We start from the raw sequence: 24,499 nt of genomic DNA on the forward strand, positions 1-24,499 counted from the left end.
TAATAGTGGTGAATCTTTTAATGAAACAATGAATCTAATCAAAGCAGATAGAGTGTTAACTAGAATTCATCTGCCTCACAGGGACTGGGAGGGGTGGGGGGTGGGTCTTATTGGGGTTCTTCATGGTAAAAAATAAGTATTGGTAAAGGGAAATGTGTTTGATATTTGCATGACTGAGACCTAAACCTGAAAGCTTTGTAACCTTTCCCACAGTGATTCAATAAATAAATAAATTGGAAAAAAAAAAAAGAAACCGAGAAAGCAAAGTCAACTCATTCCTTTAAAAACATTAATGTTCAGTAGCTATAACTTTCCAGGATTTCTTAAATTGCTCTCAACTTATGTTCCCTCCTGTTATTCAGAATGTACATAATTAAAACCTAAAACAATACCCTAAAGTAACATGTTGTTTCATTCTTTTTTCTTACCATAGATCAAATTCTGAAAAACAAAGGGAAACAGTACATTTTAAATACACAGGAAATATGCTGGCTTGATGGTAATCAGCTTCACTGTCTATGTTTAAGTGAGTACATCAACCATCTATGATCTTTCCATAATCACTCATGACCTCTCCCCAAAGGCTGGGACCAAACAGCCAACAGTCGAATTCAGGTCTTTCCAATTTTATGTCAATGAGGCCTCTCCCACCCGAGCTACCAACCAAATCCCTGATTTTCCCATCCCAACCTACCCTGAAATCTTTCCTACCTTACCAATATCAAGTCTACATTTCTTACTGTACAAACCAAAATTTCTGACTTTTCTCTTTCAGATCCCAGATATCTGGAATTCCCAGCTGCTTTTCTGTCAGCATCCATCCAGAATCTAACCACTCTCACACCACCCTCACCCATGTCTCCAAGTATTTGCTGATCTTAACACAGCACCCTCTGAATATCCTTGCTACTGACCTAACCCTACTTAATCCCTACTTTACAAAATGGCAAGGTTGCCCCCCCAAAATCTTGCTATCACGTCATTCTTCCAATCATGAATTTTCTGATGACTTCCCACCTCTCATTAACAATTTTTTAAGTTAGTTTTCCAAAGTGGGTGATACTGCCCACTGGGTGGGGGGAAGGGAAAGTAGTAGCTTTGGGTGCAATTTTGGGGGTGGAGGGGAACAATTTCTGTCAGAAGGAGGACAGATATAGAACAGTCTCTCTCATAACTGGGTGTCAAGAAACACAGTAAGGCAGCCACAAATAGCAAAATGCAACATAACTGGAGATTTAGTCCACAGAACTGGGTGGGGGAGGGGGAGATGAGATGGACCTTTTGGACCCTTCTGGACCTTGATGAAGGGATGGGGGGGACTCTGGTGGAAAAAATGTTGGAACTATGATTAACAGTTTCAAAAACCACAAAAAAATGTAGCCTATTTATTCCTCTATGTACTATATTCTGAAGTCTGCCCCTCAGTTGTGGTAGACTAACAATGTACTAGACCAAACTGTTCATTCCTGCATTGTACTGTGGCACTGTTCCTATACATCTGAAAGTTCTTACTGCTAGCCTGTTGTTAAAATATACCATCCTCTGTAATGGATTTTTTTGAAAGCACTGGAAAGAGAAAGACCTTTGCCCTTTCACCAAAACTGTGTTCCTCTTGACGAGCAAATAGGTTTTAATGTTAAAAGGGTAGGTTAAACTATGAGCAAATAATCAGAACTAGAAAAATAATAACTAGTAGACCACCAATTTTTACCACCTCTGAAACTGGAGCAATAGCACAGAGGGTAGGGCATTTGCCTTGCACGTGGCTGACCCGAGTTTGATTCCTCTGTCCCTCTTGGAGAGCCCGGCAAGCTACTGAGAGTATCCCGCCCACACGGCAAAGCCTGGAAAGCTCCCTGTGACATATTCGATATGCCAAAAACAGTAACAACAAGTCTCACAATGGAGATGATACTGGTGCCCGCTCAAGCAAATCAATGAACAATGAGAGGACAGTGCCACAGTGCTGAAACTGGAGCCATAGAACCGATTTTCAACTGCAAACCACATGAGCAAGCAAAATTACTTTTAAAAAGTAATGAAGACAAATATAGCACTGTAGCACGGTCCTTCCATTGTTCATTGATTTGCTTGAGCGAGCACCAGCAATGTCTCCACTGTGAGACTTGTTACTGGTTTTGGCATAATGAATACACCATGTGGAGCTTGCCAGGCTCTGCCGTGCGGGCGGGATACTCTTGGTAGCTTGCCGAGCTCTCCAAGAGGAACAGAAGAATCGAACCCAGGTCAGCCGCATGCTAGGCAAACATCCTACCCGCTGTGCTATTGCTCCAGTATGATACAGAGCAGACAGAAATGTTAACATTAATAGTAACAAGGGTTTAGGATATAGCTCAGAAGTGGAACACAAGCCTAAACTGTATGACACTCTAGGTTCAATTCTCTACACCACATGGCCCCCTGAGCACTGCCAGAAGTGGCCCTCACAATTAAAAAAAAATTCCTTTAACATTAATTACAGAATTACAGTTCAAGAACTTGGAGGATCTCTCAGCTCTTTTTCAGGGGACTTCAAGGTAAAATTATTCCAATAATATTATTACACTTTCTCTCACTCTCCCATGAGTAGAGGAGTCTTTAAAGACAATATTATGTATGTATAATAAATAGAACAGACTGAAGAGCAGGAATAAAAATCTGATTTTTTCCATTAAATATACACTAAAGGTAGCTGCAAAAATAAAACAATGGCACTCTTCTTTTTCTTTTTTTAAAAATGTTGTTTTAGAAGTCATGTTACTTAAAGTATGATTTCTTTTAAACATAAAGATTATATTTATTTTTAATAGAATTTAAAAGTCTGTAGAATTATCAAACTTGATTTTGAATGTTATAAATAATTAAGATAAACAAAAGCTCTCTGGGATTCTCAGTAATTTACAAGGATATAAAAGGTACTGGGGTTAGAAAACTTTGGAATCCCTATTCAGAAAAGGGAAGGCTACAGTGCGGTTGATACAGAGCAGAGAGCACAGCATCAGGAGCACCCAAGTGGTGAAAGGAGATCTGAGGAGAAATTCTGATGATGAAAGCAGACTCAGAACAGTGAAACCCAGATCAGTGAAAGCATGCATTTCCTCCTTTTTGACTATCAACCATAGCAGGCTGTAAAGATTAGAAATGGTGTCAGGCAGACAGGTGAAAGTCATGGTGGCTTCAAGCAGAAAGATGAAAGAATGCTAGCAAACCCTTGAAGCCAGTGTGGAATTAAGTTCAGGGTTGTAATTAGAGGTAAGGCTGAAATGTATGTGTCATATTGAGAATGATTTAGACTAAATAATAAGCTAAAAAACTAAACTTCTGAGCTGGACAGACAAAATAGAGTTTAAGGTGCTTCTGTGGCCAACCTCAGTTTGATCTCTGGCACCGAATGGTCTCTCAAGCACTGACAGGAACATTCCCTGAGCACAGACCAGGAGCAGCCCAACCCCAGCTGAGTACAGCAGGGTGTGGTGCAAAAACAAAAGAAAAACTACTAAAATTAACCACAAGAGGAAAGCTGCTGAGGATTTTCAGCCAAAGGTTGATAAAATCAGTTTGTATACTAAAGTTTTCAAAGCTATTTTTATTATAAAATGTGAAACATTTTACGACCCATAAAAAAAAAAAAAACTCTGACCAGTATGACTGAAGATTTCAAACACATGAAAACTCACCATGTTGCTTCTGTTTTGGATTATACATTTTCCACCACCGAAAAATTATAAATCCATCTTGAATCCTACAGAAATTACAAAAGCAACCACTCAGGTAACAATTTACTGTACTCATCTCTTGATCAGTTTACATAAAAGACAATAGATAATGAATAAGGAAACACAGAGAAGATACTAATCAGGACACTAGCCTGAATGTCCATAATCTTCCTGTTATAAAAGGAAAAAGGGTTTAGCATAGCTTTCAAATGGGCCTACTTTGATATAATACCAGCTAACATTTCAAGGAAAATGAATAATAAGAAAATTCTTTAGATATTTCTAATGATGTAAAAATTACCAACGAGTCAACCCCCAAAAAAGAGGGCTATTAGGACATGAAAGAGAAACCTTTACAGATAATTCCTTTATTTATGATATATCATACCTCATGCCCCAAAAGATGGAAAGTAATCACTTAATTTTTACCTTTAATTTGAAAATAACATAAGACTCACCAATAAGTCACCTGTTTTACTTGAAGTTTGTGCTGTAAATCCTTAGAATCTCTCTACTAATTCAGGATTTGTTTGGTTTTGGTTTTGGTTTGGATTTTTGGGTTTTGGGCCATACATAATAGATGTTCAGAGGTCACTCCTGCATTGCCTTGCCATGGCCAACCCCAGTTCAATCCCTGGCACCAGTATAGGGGCCCCAAAACACAAAGCCAACAATAATCCTGCGCATACCCAGGTATGGCCAACCCACCCCACAAAATTATATATATAAAGATATAAAGCTATTCATTCAGCAGGCCTATAGAGAAAATAATGTATTAAACCTGCTAATTATCATTTCTTAATATATTCAGATTGTATTTCCTTTACTAAAATGCTAAGCAACTCTCTAAGAACTTATCTATAAAAAGAATCTAATGGATGAAAATTATTAACATGCCTGATGCATGCTTTATATAAAAATAACCACCATAAATTCTAAATAAATATGGCCATGAATTTTAATAACTAAAATCTGCCATCAAGGGGCTGGAGGGATAGCACAGTGGGGTAGGGCATTTGCCTTGCACACGGCCGATGCAGGTTCGATTTCCAGCATCCCATATGGTCCCCTGAGCTCTGCAAGGAGTAATTCCTGAGTGCAGAGCCAGGAGTAACCCCTGTGCATCACTGGGTGCGACCCAAAAAGCAAAAAAATAATTAAATAAAATATGCATTGAGGAACAAAGTGAGATGACTACTCTATAATCAGCTGTTTTAGATAACTTTTTGCCAATCTAAACCTTAACTAAATAAATTTACTGATAAAAGCATTGTAAAACATCAACTCACCAGATAGAATTTACTGAAAAAATTATTTTTATTATTTTACTTTAAAAAGTGTTATTAGATAAAGCATTATAATCAAAGCATATTTTACAGTACTTCCAATTTAAGATGGGCTCTTTTTATGTTATTAGTTTTATTTTTTTACCTAATAGACATGTCTTCAGTAATGTAATAGATTTCACGAACCATGACTTTTCCAGAGAGAACAGAGAAAGAAAAGGAACCTGTTGTAGGGGGAAAAAATAAGAGATATTGGTGCTGTTATATTATACAGCTGAAAAGCTTAAAATAATTTTAACATTCAATGTAATCAAAAACTAAACATTCTCTTGAATCTGTTAAAAAAAAAAAAACTCAGATATGCAGGTTTTGTAACCAAAATCTCCAGGCTCTCAAGGAGCTGTGGATGGGCTATTTCCTCCCTAAGTCCCTGTTTCCAGGAGCCTGGCAGCCACACCCATGAACCCCTGCTGGCGCCATATAAGCTCCTTAACTGGCCAAGATCCAGAAATTCACAAATAAATCTCAGAAGAGCTCATCAGGCTGCAGAAATGCCTCAGACCCCAAAGTCACCATCCAGTTAAAAATTTAACTCCAGTTGTTGCACCTGATTTAAATTTTAGAATTCCCTGAGTGCACACCCACATTTGTGGCCACACATCGGATACTTCATACCACTGATGTACCAGGAGAAGCACACAGTGGATAGGATGTAATGCAGAAAGCAACCAATCTCAATTAAAAAATGTATTAGCACACAAGGCTCAGCCTGTAACAGCATGCTAGTAATCTTATACAAGGGATCAATAGCTCCAGGATGAGATACAACAATCTGCACACACTTTCTTCTAAGGAAACCTTCTTTGATCATTTTTAGAGAATTATTCATAACAAGCAATACAAAATAAATTATTCAGGGCCTGCTATTGGGGCAGGCTTGGGTGGTGGTTGGAAAAATTCAGAATAATGGTGGTAGGTGTTGGAATTAGTGTTGGAATATTGAATATTGAATGTAATAAATTATTGTGAACAATCTTATAAAAATAAAATTAAACTTTATATAAAAACAAACTTTCTCGTCCTATTCCCTTCCTGATATCCTAAGAGCTTAGCTGTTTTCTATCATTCTTTCTCAAACATAACAAAAAACACCACAAGGAGAAGAGAGATAGTTCAGCAGGTAAGGAGCTTGCCAAACACACCTGGCTCAGGTTCAATCTCCAGCATTGCATATGGTACCCCAACCACTGCCAGGAGTGATCCCTAAGCACAAAGCCAGGAGTATGCCCTGAGCACTGCCAAGGGTGGTCCAAAAAGCAAAAGCAGCACAAGTATCATCACTAAGAATTGAGCGACTAAATAACCACATGAGGACATTAACTTAAATAGCTGTTTCACATAGATAATCCTCTAAATTACAGTCATAAAATTAAGAAGCATACACTAATTCCCTCATTTTCTCCCATGGGTCAGTGGGTGTCTCAAACTAATGGAAAACTACCTATACTTAAGAGAATTTCTATTTATGCCCATTAAAAAACTATCAGGAAAGATACAATAGTCTTATTCACTTCTGTTTCCAACCAGAATAGGACTTTCCAAGGCATCTACTTTCCTAATATACCACTTTTATCTATCTGCAAACTTCCTACTTACAAGTAGTCAGAAACTAAAATCATAAAGCAGCTGACAAAATTATATACACAGGGTATTCCAACAAACTTTTTTTAGCACCGATTTGTTTGTAAAAAAAAAAAGCAAGCAAACACTTCATTATAAATTTCTTAAGATGGTGGAATCCTAAGACATTTTTATTTTCATATTTTATAGGTATCTGGATTTTCCAAATTATTTCAATGTGCACATTCATAAGCAAAAAAAATCACAACAAAAAAACAAAATAGCAAGGGCAAAGGGGAGGGGAGACAGCTCAATGTGTTGGAGCTCATACTCTGCATGCAGGAGGCTTGGGTTCAGTCCTTGGCAATGCATAGTTTCCCAAGCACTGTGCCAGGCACACTAACCCCTAAGCTCTGTGTCAAGAGTAGCACCAAGCACCACTGGGTATGCCTTTCACCCCGCCAAGAGAAGTCAAGAACATCCCCAAGCATAGGTCACCTCCTGTCACACAGTACTGTGTGAGATTCCAGGTCAGTCATTAAATCTTCATGGAACAAAGTTTAATGCTTACTTATAAAATACTGCTTATAAAATACAAGTTTCCAATATACATAACAGGATTGCCCATAAGAAAAATATTACTTAAACTTACCAATATGGATATAGCCATGTTTGTATAATCTGTTAAGGACCAGTGTTAAGATAAGACCAACATTCCGAGAATTATAATATGTAAGATAAATAATCCATCCACAGGACAAGATGGTAGCTAGGAAAAACAAAAAATTCATAAGGATCTCATTATGTATTTCCTCTCAATCACCCTAGCATATTCATAAAATTTTGTTAGTAAAAGTTCATTTATCTTCCTCCTTCTCTTTGGCCATTAGCCAGAAAAGCACAGACTGAAATTAGAAGAATTAAGGTATGTTTCAAACACATTTGCTTTCTTTTATACTGTTTCCTTTATCAATACCTTGTACTTTAAAATTCTTAAACATATCTTAAGATGTTCTGGGAAGAGAAATTCTAAATATCCTAAAAATATCCAAAAAATCATCTGGATAGTCTAAATCAGAGGTGCCCTACCAACCCCTTTCAGGAAAAAAAACAAACTCAGTGCCCACTCCCCTACCACCACCACAAAAAAGAAACTCCCTTCTTGAAGCAAATTAACAGAAAGCACTTCCCATTATACCAAAGGCCAATTCCAATACCCTGAATGGTTCCAGCACCCACCAGGAGGCAGTTTTATTCACCATGTGAAACACTGTTTTGGGAGATCCTTCATAAGACCAATATCACTTAAAAAAATTATATCCCTTTACCTACTTTCAGCACTCAGGTCTTGTCCAGAGTGATCATTTCCAACTACTATTGTCATAGTGGTCCCTTCTCTATTCTAACTACCCTCCACCCCCCACATATAAGATAACCTTTCAATAACTATACTGCAAACCACAATGCCAGAGAGAGAGAGAGAGAGAGAGAGAGAGAGAGAGAGAAGAGGAAGAGAAGGAAGAAAAGAAGGAGAAAGAGGAAGAGGAGGAGGAGAAGGAGGAAGAGGAGGAAAAAAAGGAGGAAGAGGAGGAGGAGGGTCTGCCATAGAGGCAGGCAGGGCAGGGGCAAGGGGGTAACCAAGGCAAGAGGGTAACTGGGAGCGCTGATGGTGGGAAATACACACTGGTGACGTGAAGGATGTCAGAACATTGTAGAACTGAAACCCAATTTTGAACAACTTTGTAACTGTGTATCTCATGATGATTTAACTTAAATTGATTAAGAAAAAATAATAACACCCCAGAGAGAGAGAAAGAGTGAGAGAGAGACAGAGAGAGAGAGTGACATGCAACCAACAGGGGTTTGATTCCTGGCACCCCCTATAGTCTGCCAAGTCATGCCAGGAGTAATCCCGAGTGCAGTCAGAATTAAGCACTGAGAACCACCAGGTATGGCCCCAAAACAAATAAGCAGTAAGAACACAAACCATTTTTTAAATTTAAAAAATCACATATATTTTTAATATTCAGTGCTGAATGTCATCAACAGTAGACTCATAAAACAAGAGCAAGGTATTGTTTTATACAATGTCATTAATGAACTCCATAGACATTACTGAAAGAAACTAGGCACTGAAGAACACAATTTTTACTACTTATGCAAAGTTCAAAGATAGTAAAATAATTCGTAGTAACAGAAAAATCGTTACCTATGGGGGATAACAAACTAGGAATGAGAGCATTCTGGTAGGCTAGAAATGTTTTGTCTGAATTCGTCTGAATGTTAGTTCCACTAGTGTACCCCACAAACAAACAAAATTAACTAAGCTGTGTAACTTAAGATTGTAGCACTTTATATATCTTATACCTAAATTTAAAATATATTAACAGAAACTGGAGCAATAGCACAGCGGGTAGGGCATTTGCCCTGCATGCGGCCGAGACAGGTTCAATTCCTCCATCCCTCTTGGAGAGCCCGGCAAGCTACCAAGTGCGCCACATCGCACAGACTTGCAAGCTCCTTGAGGTGTATTCAATATGCCAAAAACGGTAACAACAAGTCTCACAATGGAGACATTACTGGTGGCCGCTCGAGCAAATGGATGAACAATGGGATGACAGTACAGTGCTAAGAGGAAAAAATAGGCTTTTTTTTTCAAAGTTTATATGTAGAGATCCAAAATTTAAGCCTATACTCAAGACACCAGTTAGCACTTTACTGGCAATAAAATGAGAGCTGCATCCAAGAATTCCATTAATAGTCTTTGTGGCCCACAATTTTAGAAAAGCTGAATAGGAAAGTTTAACAAATAATTTTTCCAAACATACTGGGCACTCATGGTAACAATATAAACTGCTGTTCATTGTACATATGGTAAAGAGTACAGAACGTGGTTTCATTTAATTTCAGATCTTTTTGTTATTTCTTAACGTCCAGAGTTTTAAAGAACCCTCTTAAATTATGGTGAAATATAGAAACCTGAATCAGGTATAGAATCCCTATTTAGAATTCTTTTAAAGTTCATTTGAGTAAGACTGTAGTTAACAGAATAATCTCCCATTACTGATTCTTCAATTCTGGTAGTAATCTTAGTTTTAGATGTTCTTTTTTAAAGAAGCAATTTTTAATTACTTCACCTGGGGGGGGGGGAGTGCTTTATCTTGATTTAGTTGATTTTTCTCAATGGCATATGTAAATCGCATCTACATCTGCAAGGAAGCAGGTGACTCCATTCTAAAAGGCAGCTCTTTCTAAACACAAGTTTTGAACTAATTTAGAGAAACCAAAATCACTTTCACAACTGAATAATCAATGATTTTTTTAAGTAATTTAAGATGGTAGTACAATCTCCTTATAGACATTTCTAAATAGGCCATCTTATACAATTTTGATAATTGATGAAATATCTTTACAGGGGCTATCCTCAGCAGTGCTCAGGGAGAACTGGAGGCCATTACAAAGGATACAGGACCCAGCTCTGCAGGCCTGATGAGTCCATGTTCAGGCCTAGAGCTGCTGCAAGTCACTAGGGTCATACCAAATAGGGACCATGTGCTGCCAAGGGTTTGACTTGAGGCCTCACACATGATAGGCATGTGCTCTACCCCACCCCTTTGAGCCATATTCCCAGCTCAAAATTAATGTACTTTAAAGAATGTCATTGAACATTCTACAAACTAATGCTGTACTATATCCCACCATTTTTTGTGAAATTTATAAAATTTTGTAAATTTTATAAATTTTATAAATTTCTATGTTCACTTATAAAATTTATAGTATTAGCAAAAGAGAATTAGTTCAAGCCTAGAAAGCTACTGGACTATTAGAAAAAAATTACTGGCAAAGTCCACAGCTAAATGCAAATGGCTTAAGAACCAAGCCGAGATAAGGCAAAAATGTATTTACAAGATAATCATTTTAATAATAAAAATAATTTGTGTTTCTACAGGGTAGAATCATTTTTACAGGGTAGAAGAATGGACTTGAGACAAAAGAACAGCTAATGAACATCTTTCTTTTCTTTCAACCTCCCCCAAGTTAGAAAAGAAAGCTTCTAGAAAAAAGAATCTTTTAGAGCAGTTTGCAGACCAAATGTTTATAAAACCAACGATTAGAATCTTTTTAATTTGAAAAAAAATTTTTTTACTGAGGTAATATTGGTTTACAACACAATGAATGTTCTTCACTGTCACTGTTACTGTCCTCCCACTGTTCATCGATTTGCTCAAGCGGGCCCAGTAATGTCTCCATTGTGACAATTGTTACTGTGTTTGGCATACATCACGGGTAGCTTAAGGTTATAATTTCAAAACCTCTTCAAAATATGTGACCATATCATATCCACCATCTAATATACCAGTATTTCTTCACCACAAACAAGTGGTACTATAAATAATTCAACTTCAATGGAAACTTCAATGGAATTTTAAGCAACTTCAATTACTTAAAATTTCAGTAGTTGTTAATTCATATATAAAAAAATAATAAAGCACAAGAAAATATATTTTACTTACCAACAAGGAGCCAAACAACATTGGAGTTGTGTTCTATAAGAAAATCTTCCAATTGGGTGATACTAGGAACAATACTCTCATTCTTCCTTTGATCCATTGCTTAACTTACTTCAGAATGGCATCTAAAGGCCTAAAGAAATTCCAACATCAAATTTAGAACCAGATTTATTAAGCAACAAAGTAAATAAAATAACAGGGGAAAGATGAATTTAATATATGTGGAAGTTATTCAAACACATTGTTTCCTCTAAGGATAAAAAAATATATAACATGTGCATATCTATATGAAATATAAAATAGAACACAATGTATCACATTTGTAATGCCCTGACTTAATCATCTTGAGAAGGTCAGTTACAACAATCCTGGGTCAAAATAAGAGGAGGATGATTATTCCTGAACCTATCAAAGGGTTATCCCAACAATACCAAGGAAGTATTAATAGTACCTAAATTAGACACACAAATAGACTAGTCTCAAAATGATACTTAAGACTATTTGTATTGTTACATTAACTCCGTCAGTAATATTCCCTATTATGCCACAGAAAAATTCTAAGTTTGGCTTCATTCTAGGTTTACCTAGTCTTTGGTAGACTTTGGTGGTACTCAGGGACTGATGCACAGTGCAAGGAATGAAACCGGGGTTGAGCAGAATCCTACCACTACACCTGATGCTCAAGTTAAATTATTAAACACTGTCCAACTGTGACCAGATGTGTGATGTGTATGTAAGAGCAAGAGAGAGAGAGAGAGAGAGAGAGAAAGTGTGTGTGTGTGTGTGTGTGTGTGTGTGTGTGTGTGCGTGTGTGTGTGTGTGTGTGTGTAGGGAGGGAAAAAGGAGATATTATCTGGGTGAATACAAATATATTGTGATACTAAAGTTATAAGTGAAGAATGAAAGTTATTTTATGAGCTAAGGAAAAAATATTTCGTAATGCAAAATTAACATGGCTAAGAAATATATCTTTAACAAAATTGTTTTAAAACAGGAGGAGTCTGTGAGGACAGCCCTCTAGATGAAATTCAGTAAGTCAACTGGCCAACTATCTAAAAATGTTCTCTGTTTAGTACTCAACAAGTTTAGGAACTGGGTAAGACAACATTGCCAGGCACTATCTACCAAAGATCACAAAGTTTCATATTTCTACATTAGCACTGTAGCACTGTCCTCCCATTGTTCATCAATTTGCTCGAGCGAGCACCAGTAACGTCTCCATTGTGAGACTTGTTACTGTTTTTGGCATCGAATACGCCATGGGGAGCTTGCCAGGTGCTGCTGTGTGGGCGGGATACTCTTGGTAGCTTGCCGGGCTCTTCGAGAGGGATGGAGGAATCAAACCCAGGTCGGCCACATGCAAGGCAAACGCTTTACCCACCGTGCTATCGCTCCAGCCCTACATTATTAAATAATCTGTATTATTAAATGTTAATATAATTGAGGTAACTACAAATCCCTTTTAAAGATGAAGAATTCAATAACAAATTGTACCTTATCAATGGTAATATAAAAACTTAAGGCTGAAATAGCCAGAGAATTTTTTTTAATGTTTTCTTTTTTTCATAAACTTTCTTTCCTATGGCTTAGAGAGTAATTTTTAAATGTTCTCAATTCTGTAGTTTCCAAGTGGTTGGGGGAATGGAGGAGTCAGATGGAGGAAAAGGAGACTAGAGAGGCAAGAAGTGGTAATCAATGGTAGAGGAAGCCTCACATAAAATTTTAACAAAGAATTGTCCCTTCAGGAGGACAATATGACTTATCATGTGTGAAAGCAGTCCTGGGTTTGAACCTCAACACCGCACAAACACACACACACACACACACACACACACACACACACACACACAGAGGTTCTCTCAATTGAGCAGAAGGGGAAATGGTGAGGGTAATGGCTGAAGAATGTCAAAATACAAACTTGCAGCTGTAATCAACTCCTGAATGTTATGTGCAGGTAAGGACTAGAGTTAACAATACAGTTCTTACTGCATGCTTTAAAGGTAAAGGCCCTCCCGTTGATTGTCGATTTGCTCGAGCGGGCCCAGTAACGTCTCCATTGGAGACTTTGTTGTTACTGTGTCTGGCATATCGAATACTCTCGGTAGCTTGCCGGGCTCTCCGAGAGGGGCGGAGGAATCGAACTCGGGTCGGCCATGTTGGCCGCTTGTAAGGCGAATGCCCTACCCGCTGTGCTATCGTGCTAAGAATATATCTTAAAAATTCTACACTTCTGATGAAGTTATGGGTGTTACCTATACTTATCATATAATCATTTGACACGATTCAACATCCATTCATGATAAAAACTCTCAATGAAATGGGAGTTGAAGGAACTTTCCCCAACACAGTTAAAGCCATTTACCACAAGTCCACAGCAATTACTCAATGTTGAAAACACGAAAAGGCTTCCCTCTAAGAATAGGCACAAAACATGGATGCCCACCCTCACCACTAATATTCTGTATAGTACTGGAAATCCTTGCCAAAGGAAATCAGGCAAGAAAAAGATAGTAAGAGCATCCAGGTAGAAAAAGAAGTCAAACTCTATTTGCAAATGGCTTGAAACTATACTTAGCCCTAAAGGCTCTACCCCCCCCCCCAAAAAAAGAGAGAGAGACCCTCCTAGAAACAATAGACCTGTATAGTAAGGTGATAGGAAAACACCATGGGTTTTAAATATACAAATAATGGCATGGAAGAGAGATTTTTTTTAATCCCTTTCACATTTGTGCTTCAGAAAAACACTACTAAAAGAAATAAAAACAAAAACATGAAGAAATGGAAATACATTCCCTTTTAATGGATCAGTAAGATTAACACTGTCAAGACAGCAGTACTTCTCCCATAGCATTATACACATTCAATGCAATCTCTATAAAAATACACATAACATTTTTTAAAGAGACAGGTCAAACACTCCTGAAATTCACATGGATTAACAACTCCTCCCCACCTCTAACAACCAAAGCAATCCTAAGGAAAAAGACGGAAGGCACTGCTCTCCTCAACTTCAAACTGTAGTAATTAAACAGTGTGATACTGGAATAAGGACAGACTCTCAGATCAGTGGAACAAAACTGAAAATCCATAAAAAAATTCTCAAGTATAATTTTCAATAAAGGAACAAAAATACTAAGGACAGCAAGGAAAGTGTCTTCGACAAATGATGCTGGGAAAACTGGTCAGTCACGTGCCAAAAAAAGTGAACTCAGACCCTTTTCTAATACCACACATAACAGTCAAATCAATATTTTTTTCTTTTAATTAGTGAAACACCATGAGGTACAGTTGTAAAGGTAAAGGCCCTCCTGTTGTTCATCGATTTGCTCGAGCGGGCCCAGTAACGTCTCCATTGGAGACTTTGTTATTACTGTGTTTGGCATATCGAATACATCACAGGTGGCCTGCCAGGCTCTGCCGTGTGGGCAAGATACTCTCGGTAGCTTGCCGGGCTCTCCGAGAGGGGTAGAGGAATCGAACTCGGGTCGGCCATGTTGGCTGCGTGCAAGGCAAACGCCCTACCGTTGTGCTATCGCTCCAGCCCTCAAATCAATATTAAAGACCTTAATATCAGACATGAATCCATAGTTCCATTGAGGAAAACGTAAACAGAACTCTTAAATGAAGCTAGAGGCATTGAAGCTAGAGACTCTGAAGCTGGAGGCACCTTTAAGGAGTCAATGCCATTAGCCAAGTGAATAGAAACAAAGATAAACAAATGGCACTACATTAAATTAAAAAGCTTGGGGCTGGAGCGATAGCACAGCAGTTAAGGCATTTGCCTTGCACACGGCCAACCTGGGTTCGATTCCCAGCATCCTATATGGTCCCCCAAGCACCGCCAGGAGTAATTATTGAGTGCATGGGCCAGGAGGCCAGGAGTAACCCCTGTGCATTCCTGATTGTGACCCAAAAAGCAAAAAATAAATAAATAATTAAAAAGCTTCTGCACCTCAAAGGAAGCAGTCACCAAAAAAACAAAGATACCCCAAACACTGGGAGAAATTCTTTGCCCATCACTCTAATGAAAAATTTGTTAATGTATGTGATATATAAAGCACTGATAGAACATACAAAAGAAATCCAACCCCATCAAAAAATGGGGAGAAGAAACACTACAGAAACTGGCACACAGACGTTCACAGTTCTAAAAGAACAAGAGCAACTGGTGCTGGTGTGAATGAGGGGAGAAAGGGACTCTCCACTGTTGGTGTGAATGCCGATTAGTCCAGCCTTTGTTGGCAAACAATATGGACATTCCTCAAAAAAACTAGAAATTGAGCTCCCATTTGATCCAGCAATACCACTTGTAGAAATATACTCTGGAGGCCCAAAAACATACAGAAGAAATACCAATTGCACTCCTATTTTTATTGCAGCACTAATTATAATTGCCAGAATATGGAAACAGCCTGAGTGCCAGGAAACAAACAAATGGATAAAGAAACTCTGACATTTACACAATAGAATACAATGCAGCTGTTAGGAAAACCGAAGTCATGAAATCTGCCTACAAATAGATGGACATGGAGAGTATCATGTTGAGTAAAATGACTCGAAAGAGATATAAAATGACTGCATTCATTTGTGGTATATAAAATATATATACTTAATAGAAGACTAATATCCATGGTCAGGGAAATCATGGGCTAAGAGGACTGGACAATGGTTGGAATCAACCACAAGTGTATGTGGGGTGGAGGGTAAGTAAGATACAGACAAGACCAGTATGATAATAATAGTTGGAAATTATAATGCTAGACAAGAACTGAGTGTTGAAAGTGGGTAAAGGGAAATACACGATAACCTACAAGTGTCTGTATTGAAAACCACAATGGGGGGGGGGGGGAGAGAGAGAGAGAGAGAGAGAGAGAGAGAAGGGAGGGAGGGAGGGAGGGAGGGAGGGAGGGAGGGAGGGAGGGAGGGAGGGAGGGAAAGAGTATCTGCCATAGAGGCAGGCTGGGGGTGAGGGTGATGGGAGGGAACTGGGGACACCACCGCTGGGAAACGTATAGTGTTGGAATACTGTGTGACTGAAACCTAATCATGAACAGCTTTGTACAGGTTTATCACACTGTAATTCAATTTAAAAATCTTTTAAAAAATGAAGAGAAACATCTTCAAAGGCATACATAGATGGAAAAAAGGCATATGAAAAAAAAGTTCTACATTACTAATCAGGGAAAAGCAAATCAAAATAATGAGGTATTACTTGACACCACAGAGATTGGCACATATTAAAAAAACAAGAACAACTAGTGCTGACATGGATACACAAATGTAAATTGGTCCAGCTGGGGATGGGAATGGGGACCTAGTTGGAATGTATACTGGTCTATGGTAAAACAATAGACATTCCTCACAAAACTAGAAATCGAGCTCCCTTCTGCAGTTCCACTTAGCCCACAAGGCCCAAAAACACAACTAAGAAAAGACATCTGCACTCCTATGTTCCTTGTAGCACTATCCACAATAGCCAAAATCTGGAAATAACCCAAGTGTACAAGAAGAGATAACTGGACAAAGAAACATTGGCACATATACACAATGGAATATTACTTGGCCATAAGAAAAGATAAAAATCAAGCAATCTGCTGCAATGTGACGTATCTGGAGAGTTATCGTGCTGAGTGTAGTTAGAGAAAGAGACCAACATAGAGTGATGTCGCTCATATATCAGATATGAAGAAATAGAACAGTGAAATGTCAAATTCCCAAAGGCAACAGAAACAAAGAACATGAGAACTGTCTTCAGTAGGAAGCATGGCACTTGAGGGGCTGGGGGGGGGGGGGGGTCAAACGGGCATAGGAGCACTACAACAATGGTGGAGGTAAGTATTCAACCAGGAAGAAGAGAGGGGATGAAAGGTAGTAAGGTAGTAAGCGTTACGCCTGAAAATCTATCAGCAACAGTAATATAAACTACAGTACCAAAATTCATACAGAGTCATCTCATAGAGGCAGACTTGTGGATAAGAGGGTAATTGGGTTGGGGCTGGTGGGGGGTGGGGGGAGATGAGTATTGGTACCAGGAAATGTACACTGTAAATTGGTGAAGGGATTGGTATTGAAACACTATATTTCTGAAACCCAATAATGAATAACTTTGAAATTCATGGTGACCTCATAAAATTAATAAATAAGCAAAAAAATTTAAAAAGAGGGTGGTACAGTTACAAAAGCAAATGACCTTAAAAAGGCCCAATAGTCAAAATAACTTATTTTTTAACAAGTATAAAATTAATGGCAAAGATTTTTAAATGGCCCCAAAACAAGAGCCAAGCATTCTACTGAATGAAGTCAGTCAGAACACAGACTGAGGAGGCTCTGTGCAGAGCCATATTGTGTAGTGCCTACTCCAGACAGGAACTGGCATGAGAGCAACAGCATAATCTCATGAAGGAAAGGATGTAGTAAGGACCAAAGTGCCATCTGCTCACTTCCCTTTATACAATAATCAAGTACCCATCCCTCCACCAGTTCCCATTTTCCACCACCAATGATCCCAGTAGCCCGCCCACTCCCCCACCCAATGCCCCCCACCCCACCCCACATCTGTGATAGGGAATTCCCTTTTGCTCCCTCTTTCCTTTAGGGTGGTGTGGTTTGCAATAGAGGTATTGAGTGGCCATCCTGTTCGGTCTATAGTCTACTTTCAGCACGCATCTTGCATCCCAAGCGAATCCTCCAAACATCCTTTACTTGGTGTTCCCTTCTCTATCTGAGCTGCTTTTTCCCCCAGCATGTGCTGACAGCTTTCAAGCCATGGAGCAGCCTCCTGGTACTTATCTCAACTATTCTTGGGTGTTCATCTCCCATTCTTTTACTTTATATTCCCCAGATGAGTGCAGTCTTTCTATGTCTGTCCCTCTCTTTCTGACTCATTTCACTTAGCATGATACTTTCTATGTAGAACCACTTGTTTGCAAATTTCATGACTTCATCCTTTCTAACTGCTGTATAGTATTCCATTGTGTAGATGTACCAAAGTTTCTTTAGCCAGTCATCAGTTCTCAGGCACTCGGGTTTTTTCTAAATTTTGGCTATTGTGAACAGTGCAGCAATGAATATACAAGTGCAGATGTCATTTCCACTATACCTTTTTGCCTCTCTGGGATATATTCCCAGGAGAGGAGTGGTATTGCTGGGTCAAATGGGAGCTCAATTTCTAATATTTTGAGAATCGTCTATACTGTTTTCCAAAAGGGCTAAGCCAGTCAGCATTCCCACTAGCAGTGAAGGAGGGTCCCCTTCTTGCCACATCTGTGCCAAAACCAGTTGCTTTTGTTCTTTTGGATGTGGGCCAGTCTCTGTGGTGTGAGATGATATCTCATTGTTGTTTTGATCTGCATCTCCCAGATGATTAGTCATGTAGAGCATTTCCTCATGTGCCTTTTAGCCATCAGAATGGGAGGTCTTGGTGCCTAGAGTGAGTGGGATGCCAGAGCCAAGTAATACAAGAATCCATCTGTGTAGTGAGGGGAGTGCTCTATTTCAAGGTTTCAAAGCCACCCTGGAATAGGCAGAGACCAGGCCCAGAACAATGAGGCTGAGTGGGAGAGTACATCCCTGGCAGGAGTTTTTGTAAAGGGAGTCCAGGTCCCAAAGTCTGAGCCCAAAAAGCAGAGAGTAAATGCCATAGAGAGAGCCAGGCTACCACACAGAAGGCAATCTGGAATATAGCTGATTCAAGGACAACAGCACATACCTGCAAATAAGTCATATGGCAACAGAAGGGCACTCAAGGAAGTCCATATATTAAAGATAGAGGGAAGCTAACTAGAATTAGCCTTTGGTGTTGGATAAGAACCTGGAGGGTGTGGACTTTCCCAAAGAAATGGGCAAAGAAATAAGCATGGCTCACAGGGACGTGTGGCACCACATATAATGGCACCACCTTATGATGGCACCACCACTCTGGAAACCACTTCTATTAAGATGAAACTGGGTTCCTTAAAGAAATTCTGATTCCAAGACAAGGGCAGGAAAGGTAAGAAGAATCTCCCTACTGGATCCTCCCAGGAGGGGAGATGCATGTCGAAAGTAGACTATGGACTGAACATGTTTGCCACTCAATGCCTCTTTTGCAGACCACAATACCCAAAAGGAGAGAGAGAGAGAACACAGGGGATTGCCCTGCCACAGAGGCAGGGGGGGATGGGGGGATGGGGGTGGGGGGATATTATCCATGGTGGTGGAAAATGGGCACTGGTGGAGGGATGGGTATCTGATCATTGTATAATCGAAACCCAAGCACAAAAAATTGTAAATCTACAACTGTACCTCATGGTGTTTCACTAATAAAAAAAAAAAAAGAAGAATCTCCCTACCAAGAAAGAAAGGAATTGCTAGAAGATTGAGAAGTTTATGCCTAATGGACATAAACCAGCTGAGGCAATCTAAGCATTAAACAAGTAAAAGAAATGGATTATAGCTCCTTTAGTAAAAAGGAATTTGAGTCAATATAAGAATTAAATTTTGATGAGCAACAGGAAACAGCAGGTACTCGATTACGTTGCTTTGTGAAGTGCTGCTTTATTAGAGTCTCAATAATAAAAGACAATCAATTGCTAGGGCACTGTTGGGTGTGTGGATTCTGCATGTTTTGTGTCTGTTTTCTCTGGTTTTTCTGTTGCATTCCAAAGGCGTACAGGCCAGATTCACTATGAAAAGAGAAGTGGAAAAAGAGGAAGGAAAAACAAAAGGGGAAGAACTAGATACACACACCTAGATCCAAGCAATGAGATTGTTTCCAGCTACACATTCATAATGGCTGATCTGGAAAACTGGAAATTGTTTCATATTATAAGTATTTGAGTCCTTATTTAAAAGTTTAGATGTTTCCATGACCATAAGTCTGAGAAGAAAGATAACTCCTCACATATATAAATCAGCTGTACAATCTCTTCAGCCCAATGTTTGTCTTTAATACTATTAAGTACTAAAAATACAAAATATAATGCTAAAACTTCAAATGCAAATACTGAGCAATAACAGACTCAAGGCCTTAATCACAGTGTCAGAAATAGAGTTAACATCTCTGGGTCAGAACAATAGCATAGTGGGTAAGGTGCTTGCCTTGCACACAGCCAACCTGGATTTGATCCCTGGCACCACATGTGATCCCCAAACACTGCCAAGAGTAATTCCTGAGTTCAGTCAGAAGTAACCTTTGAGCACTACCAAGTTAAGCAAAAAACAAAACAATAAAACACAATTAGCATTAGCATCTCTCCAAGAATTATTGAGTATATGTGTGTTCACAAATGTGTAGTGCTCACCGTGTGCATTCAGTGGCCATGAGCCATCTCCCACCCTTGACATCCGCTGCTGACAGACACACGAAGGAGGGAACAGGGCAGCAAAACTGGTTGGTGATCACGGTCACGGTCACGGTCACGGTCCTCCCGTTGTTCATCGATTTGCTCAAGCAGGCCCAGTAACGTCTCCTTCGTGAGACTTGTTGTTACTGTGTTTGGTGATCAGTCAGCATTTATTCTAATCTCAGTTCCCATTCCAGGCTTACGCTGGTCTCATCCCAGTCTCCAACTCCTCATCTCCAACTCCTCATCCAACTCCTCACTCTCTTCATCCAGTTTCACTTTCAGCCCCATTCCAGTCTTACCCTGCCATTCCCTTTTCACTCCATCCTCTTCCAGTCCCCCAGAATTAGTTAAGAGCCCAATATTAAGGGCTGGGGAAGCAATTACACCCCAAGGTGTAGGTGAAATAACACAATCAACATATGAAAAGCCCTTCCTTAGGGGAAGCTTCTAAGACAAAGATCTCATCCTGCTAGAAGATCTGCTCAAGGGAGGAATTTCATCTACAGGCATATTCCTCCTTTCCTTAGTCCATATTCACTTAAACAATCTAGGAGATCTGCTCAAGGGAGGAACTTCATCTAAGGGCATATTCCTCTTTCCCTTATAGCAATCATCTTAAACTTACTTCTTAATAATCTTTCTAATCATTTTGTATGGACACAGTAAGAAATGTGTTAAGCTTATAAAGGTGGCTCTCCTTGGGACATCTCGCTATACATCCCAGACTACAGTTCTCAGATCAGACTAGTCCTTCCTAATCCCAGCTGGGTCCTTATCCAGTTACTTCTTTTTGTGTAATGGCAGTCTTTTTTGGGTCATAACTGTGTTCTTAGCTTATTATTAGTTTTATGGTGCTTGGCCTGTCCCGTTTCGATGCCGGGGTAACTCAGCTTGCCCCTGGATCCATCCAAATCCCTTCATCAGAACCCTGCTTTTGAGGTGCTAGGAACTAAGGGCAACTGAAGCTTAAATCTGACAGTAAATATGACAGAAGCCCAGGAGTAAATATTATTCGGAGTCAATTAACTCCCAAGTTACAAAAGCATAACATTAACTGACTTCCTGTGTCTATACAAAAAGGACATTGCTCTAAAGTAAACTACGCAAAGGACATAAAGGAAAGAAAAAAATCAGTATTTTACTTGCATATACAAAATCCAGAGTCCTTAGAAGAATCTGATTTTACAAATCACAGGGTCAGATTAGGAGATATGAGGGATTAACATATACAGGAAGCAGAGCACAAAGAAGTTAAAGATGAATGGGAGTGTTTCAGGAGCACTGTGATGGGTGTTACTCAGTAAACCTAAACTAGCAGCAGTGGAGGAGAAAAGACTGACCAATGTATACTAGACAACAGTATACTAACTAGACTGTTCTAGAAAGGGGAAGGTGAAAGGTACAAACAAGGAAGTACAGAACATTAACAGGAAAGAGAGTGGGGAGGGAGTAAAAGGAAGCAGTTATCAGAGAAAACAGTAGACTGAAAGGGTAGCACTTCAGACTGTACTGTTCCAAAAGCAGACCATTACATGAATTAGGGCATGGACCCTGTACTAGACTACCTGGGTTCAAGGACCAGTTCGGAAATTACAGCTGTGTGAACAAGGGCAAGTTACCTAACCTCTCTGTGCCCTAGTACGGTGGTCTTCAGCCACTGGTCCACTGACAGGGCCAGTATGCAGGTGTAGAAAGGTTGAAAAGCATGGTATACCAGTCCATGGACTGGTTTACAGGTCTAGTACCAGTATGCAAGTGTAAAAGGTTGAAGAATGCTGCTCATCTGTAAAAGGAGGGCATGGATAGCACCTACCTCTTACATAGGATAGTAACAATTGATGACTCTGTATAAGGGAAGCACTTACAAGAGCACCCGCCACAAAACAGCATAGGAGTATTTGCAACTACCAACCAATACTGATGGAATCTTCACCACAGGCTTCGGGCACTAACATAGGAAAGATGCTAATTTGAAATACCTCCAATTTCTGAAGTAACCAAGGGCTGCTGATAACAGGAAATGCTCAGCTTGTACTGAGGCAAGGCAGAAATGCCAGAAGTCAGGGTGACAGTGGTGAGGAAGGTAAATGGAGAAAACCTGTAACTTCTTCCCTCACTTGGAAGTAATGGTTGGTGCATGGGTCTGCAGGATCCCCCAGTGCAGTTGAGCTGCACCTACACAGGTGGCTCCTGGGACACCACTCCCCTACTGGCATGTCCTAAGACCAAATCTTTAATCAAGAGTTTGCTTACAGGGAAATCAAATGTATACATAAACAGACACATATATGTATGTCACTGTCACTGTCCTGTCCTCCCGTTGCTCATCGATTTGATCAAGCGGGCCCAGTAACGTCTCCATTGGAGACTTTGTTGTTACTGTGTTTGGCATATCGAATACGTCACAGGTAGCTTGCTAGGCTCTGCCATGTGGGCGAGATACTCTCGGTAGCTTGCCGGGCTCTCCGAGAGGGGCGGAGGAATCGAACTCGGGTCGGCCATGTTGGCTGCATGCAAGGCAAATGCCCTACCGCTGTGCTATCGCTCCAGCCCCACATATATGTATATTTCTTTTAATCTGTTGCTAGTCCTATTAAATCTGGGACAGTTTTCTTTTATAAGAAAAGTGATCCTATGTTTTATAAACCTTGATAAAACCATACAATTGAAACAACATGGTATTTAATATATTATTTAATTTTTTTCTAAAACCTAGCTTTAATTCAGAGATATATGTCCAAATCTTGGAGAAAACTTCATTTTTAAACAGTGTCAACTTCTGACCTTCAGCATATTTCTTAGAATGATGAGCTTAAATATAAGATCAACAGTAACAGGAGCCAAAGATATAACATAGTAGGTAGGGGATTTGTCTTGGAAGCAGTCAACCCAAGGGTCAGTCCTCAGCATCCCACCCAGCCAGGAGTAATTCCTGAATGCAGAGTCAGGAGTAACCTTGAACACTGCCAAGTGTGGCCCAAAAAACAAAACAAAACAAAAATCAACAGTAACAATCAGGAGCAAAGGATCCATCCTCCCACTTCCACACCCATAAATTGATCAGCTGACTGGTTTTGTTTTTATTTCTTGTACTTACTGGTAGCACACTCTTCTAGTTGAATTCTTTTAAACAAAAATTCAATACTTCTTTTCCACTTTTATTCAAAATACACCAGATAGCACACAGGCTGAGTGCATGATCTCAGGCACCACCTGGAATGATCCCTCCCACTCATCTCCAGCACAGAGCTGGGAGATGCCCTCCACCAAAAAAAAACAATAAATAAATAAACACACTAAAAACAAAAGACTTAACACTAAAACGCCTTTATAACATAAAATGGTATGTTTTAAAACTAACATTAAAAAGCAACAGTGAGCATAGTAAAATTCTAAAAATGGGTTTTTGATTAACAAAGCAATTTTCACTTTTTTATCTGGCCCATAAAATTCTCTCTTATCTTTTGCCTTAAAACTCTTCAGTTAAGGAGACACTGGTGGTATAATATTGAACACAGCTGCCATGCAAAAACCTTTGAAAACTTCACCTAGGGGCCAGAGAAATAGCATAAGGGTTAAGGTGCTTTCTTTGCAAGCTACTGACCCAGTCAGAAAACCTGAACACAGATCCAAGAATAAACGCTGAATACCACAGGCTGGAGTGATAGCACAGCGGTAGGGCATTTGCCTTGCATGCAGCCAACATGACCGACCCGAGTTCGATTCCTCCGCCCCTCTCGGAGAGCCCAGCAAGCTACCGAGAGTATCTCGCCCGCACGGCAGGGCCTGGCAAGCTCCCCGTGACGTATTCGATATGCCAAACACAGTAACAACAAAGTCTCCAATGGAGACGTTACTGGGCCCGCTCGAGCAAATCAATGATCAACGGGAGGGCCTTTACTTTACTTTACCACCATCTGTGGCCTCACCCCTCCGCACCCCCTCAAAAAAAATCCATATTCAAACTACCCACCAAACAAATGAGGTTTGTGGTGTGAGGTAAAAGGAAGGAAGAAGCCAGTGTGGTATGTTTACCAGCC

General features: G+C 39.6%; 1 protein-coding gene across 3 annotated transcripts in view; it reads right to left on the bottom strand.

Annotated features, from left to right (window-relative positions):
• Positions 1–24,499, bottom strand: part of BLTP1 (bridge-like lipid transfer protein family member 1) — a 191,387-nt gene that overhangs the window by 155,702 nt on the left and 11,186 nt on the right. For all 3 annotated transcript variants that reach the window (XM_056134547.1, XM_056134545.1, XM_056134546.1), the window contains exons 3-6: positions 11,137–11,266; positions 7,275–7,391; positions 5,148–5,226; positions 3,678–3,742 (exon numbers count right to left, since the gene is read on the bottom strand). In XM_056134547.1, coding sequence (XP_055990522.1) covers positions 3,678–3,742; positions 5,148–5,226; positions 7,275–7,391; positions 11,137–11,233 — 358 coding nt within the window. In that variant the 5' untranslated portion in view covers positions 11,234–11,266. The remainder of the gene's footprint in view (positions 1–3,677; positions 3,743–5,147; positions 5,227–7,274; positions 7,392–11,136; positions 11,267–24,499) is intronic.

Source organism: Sorex fumeus, unplaced genomic scaffold (genome assembly GCF_029834395.1).
Source record: "Sorex fumeus unplaced genomic scaffold, SorFum_2.1 ptg000099l, whole genome shotgun sequence".
Taxonomy (NCBI): Eukaryota; Metazoa; Chordata; class Mammalia; order Eulipotyphla; family Soricidae; genus Sorex; species Sorex fumeus.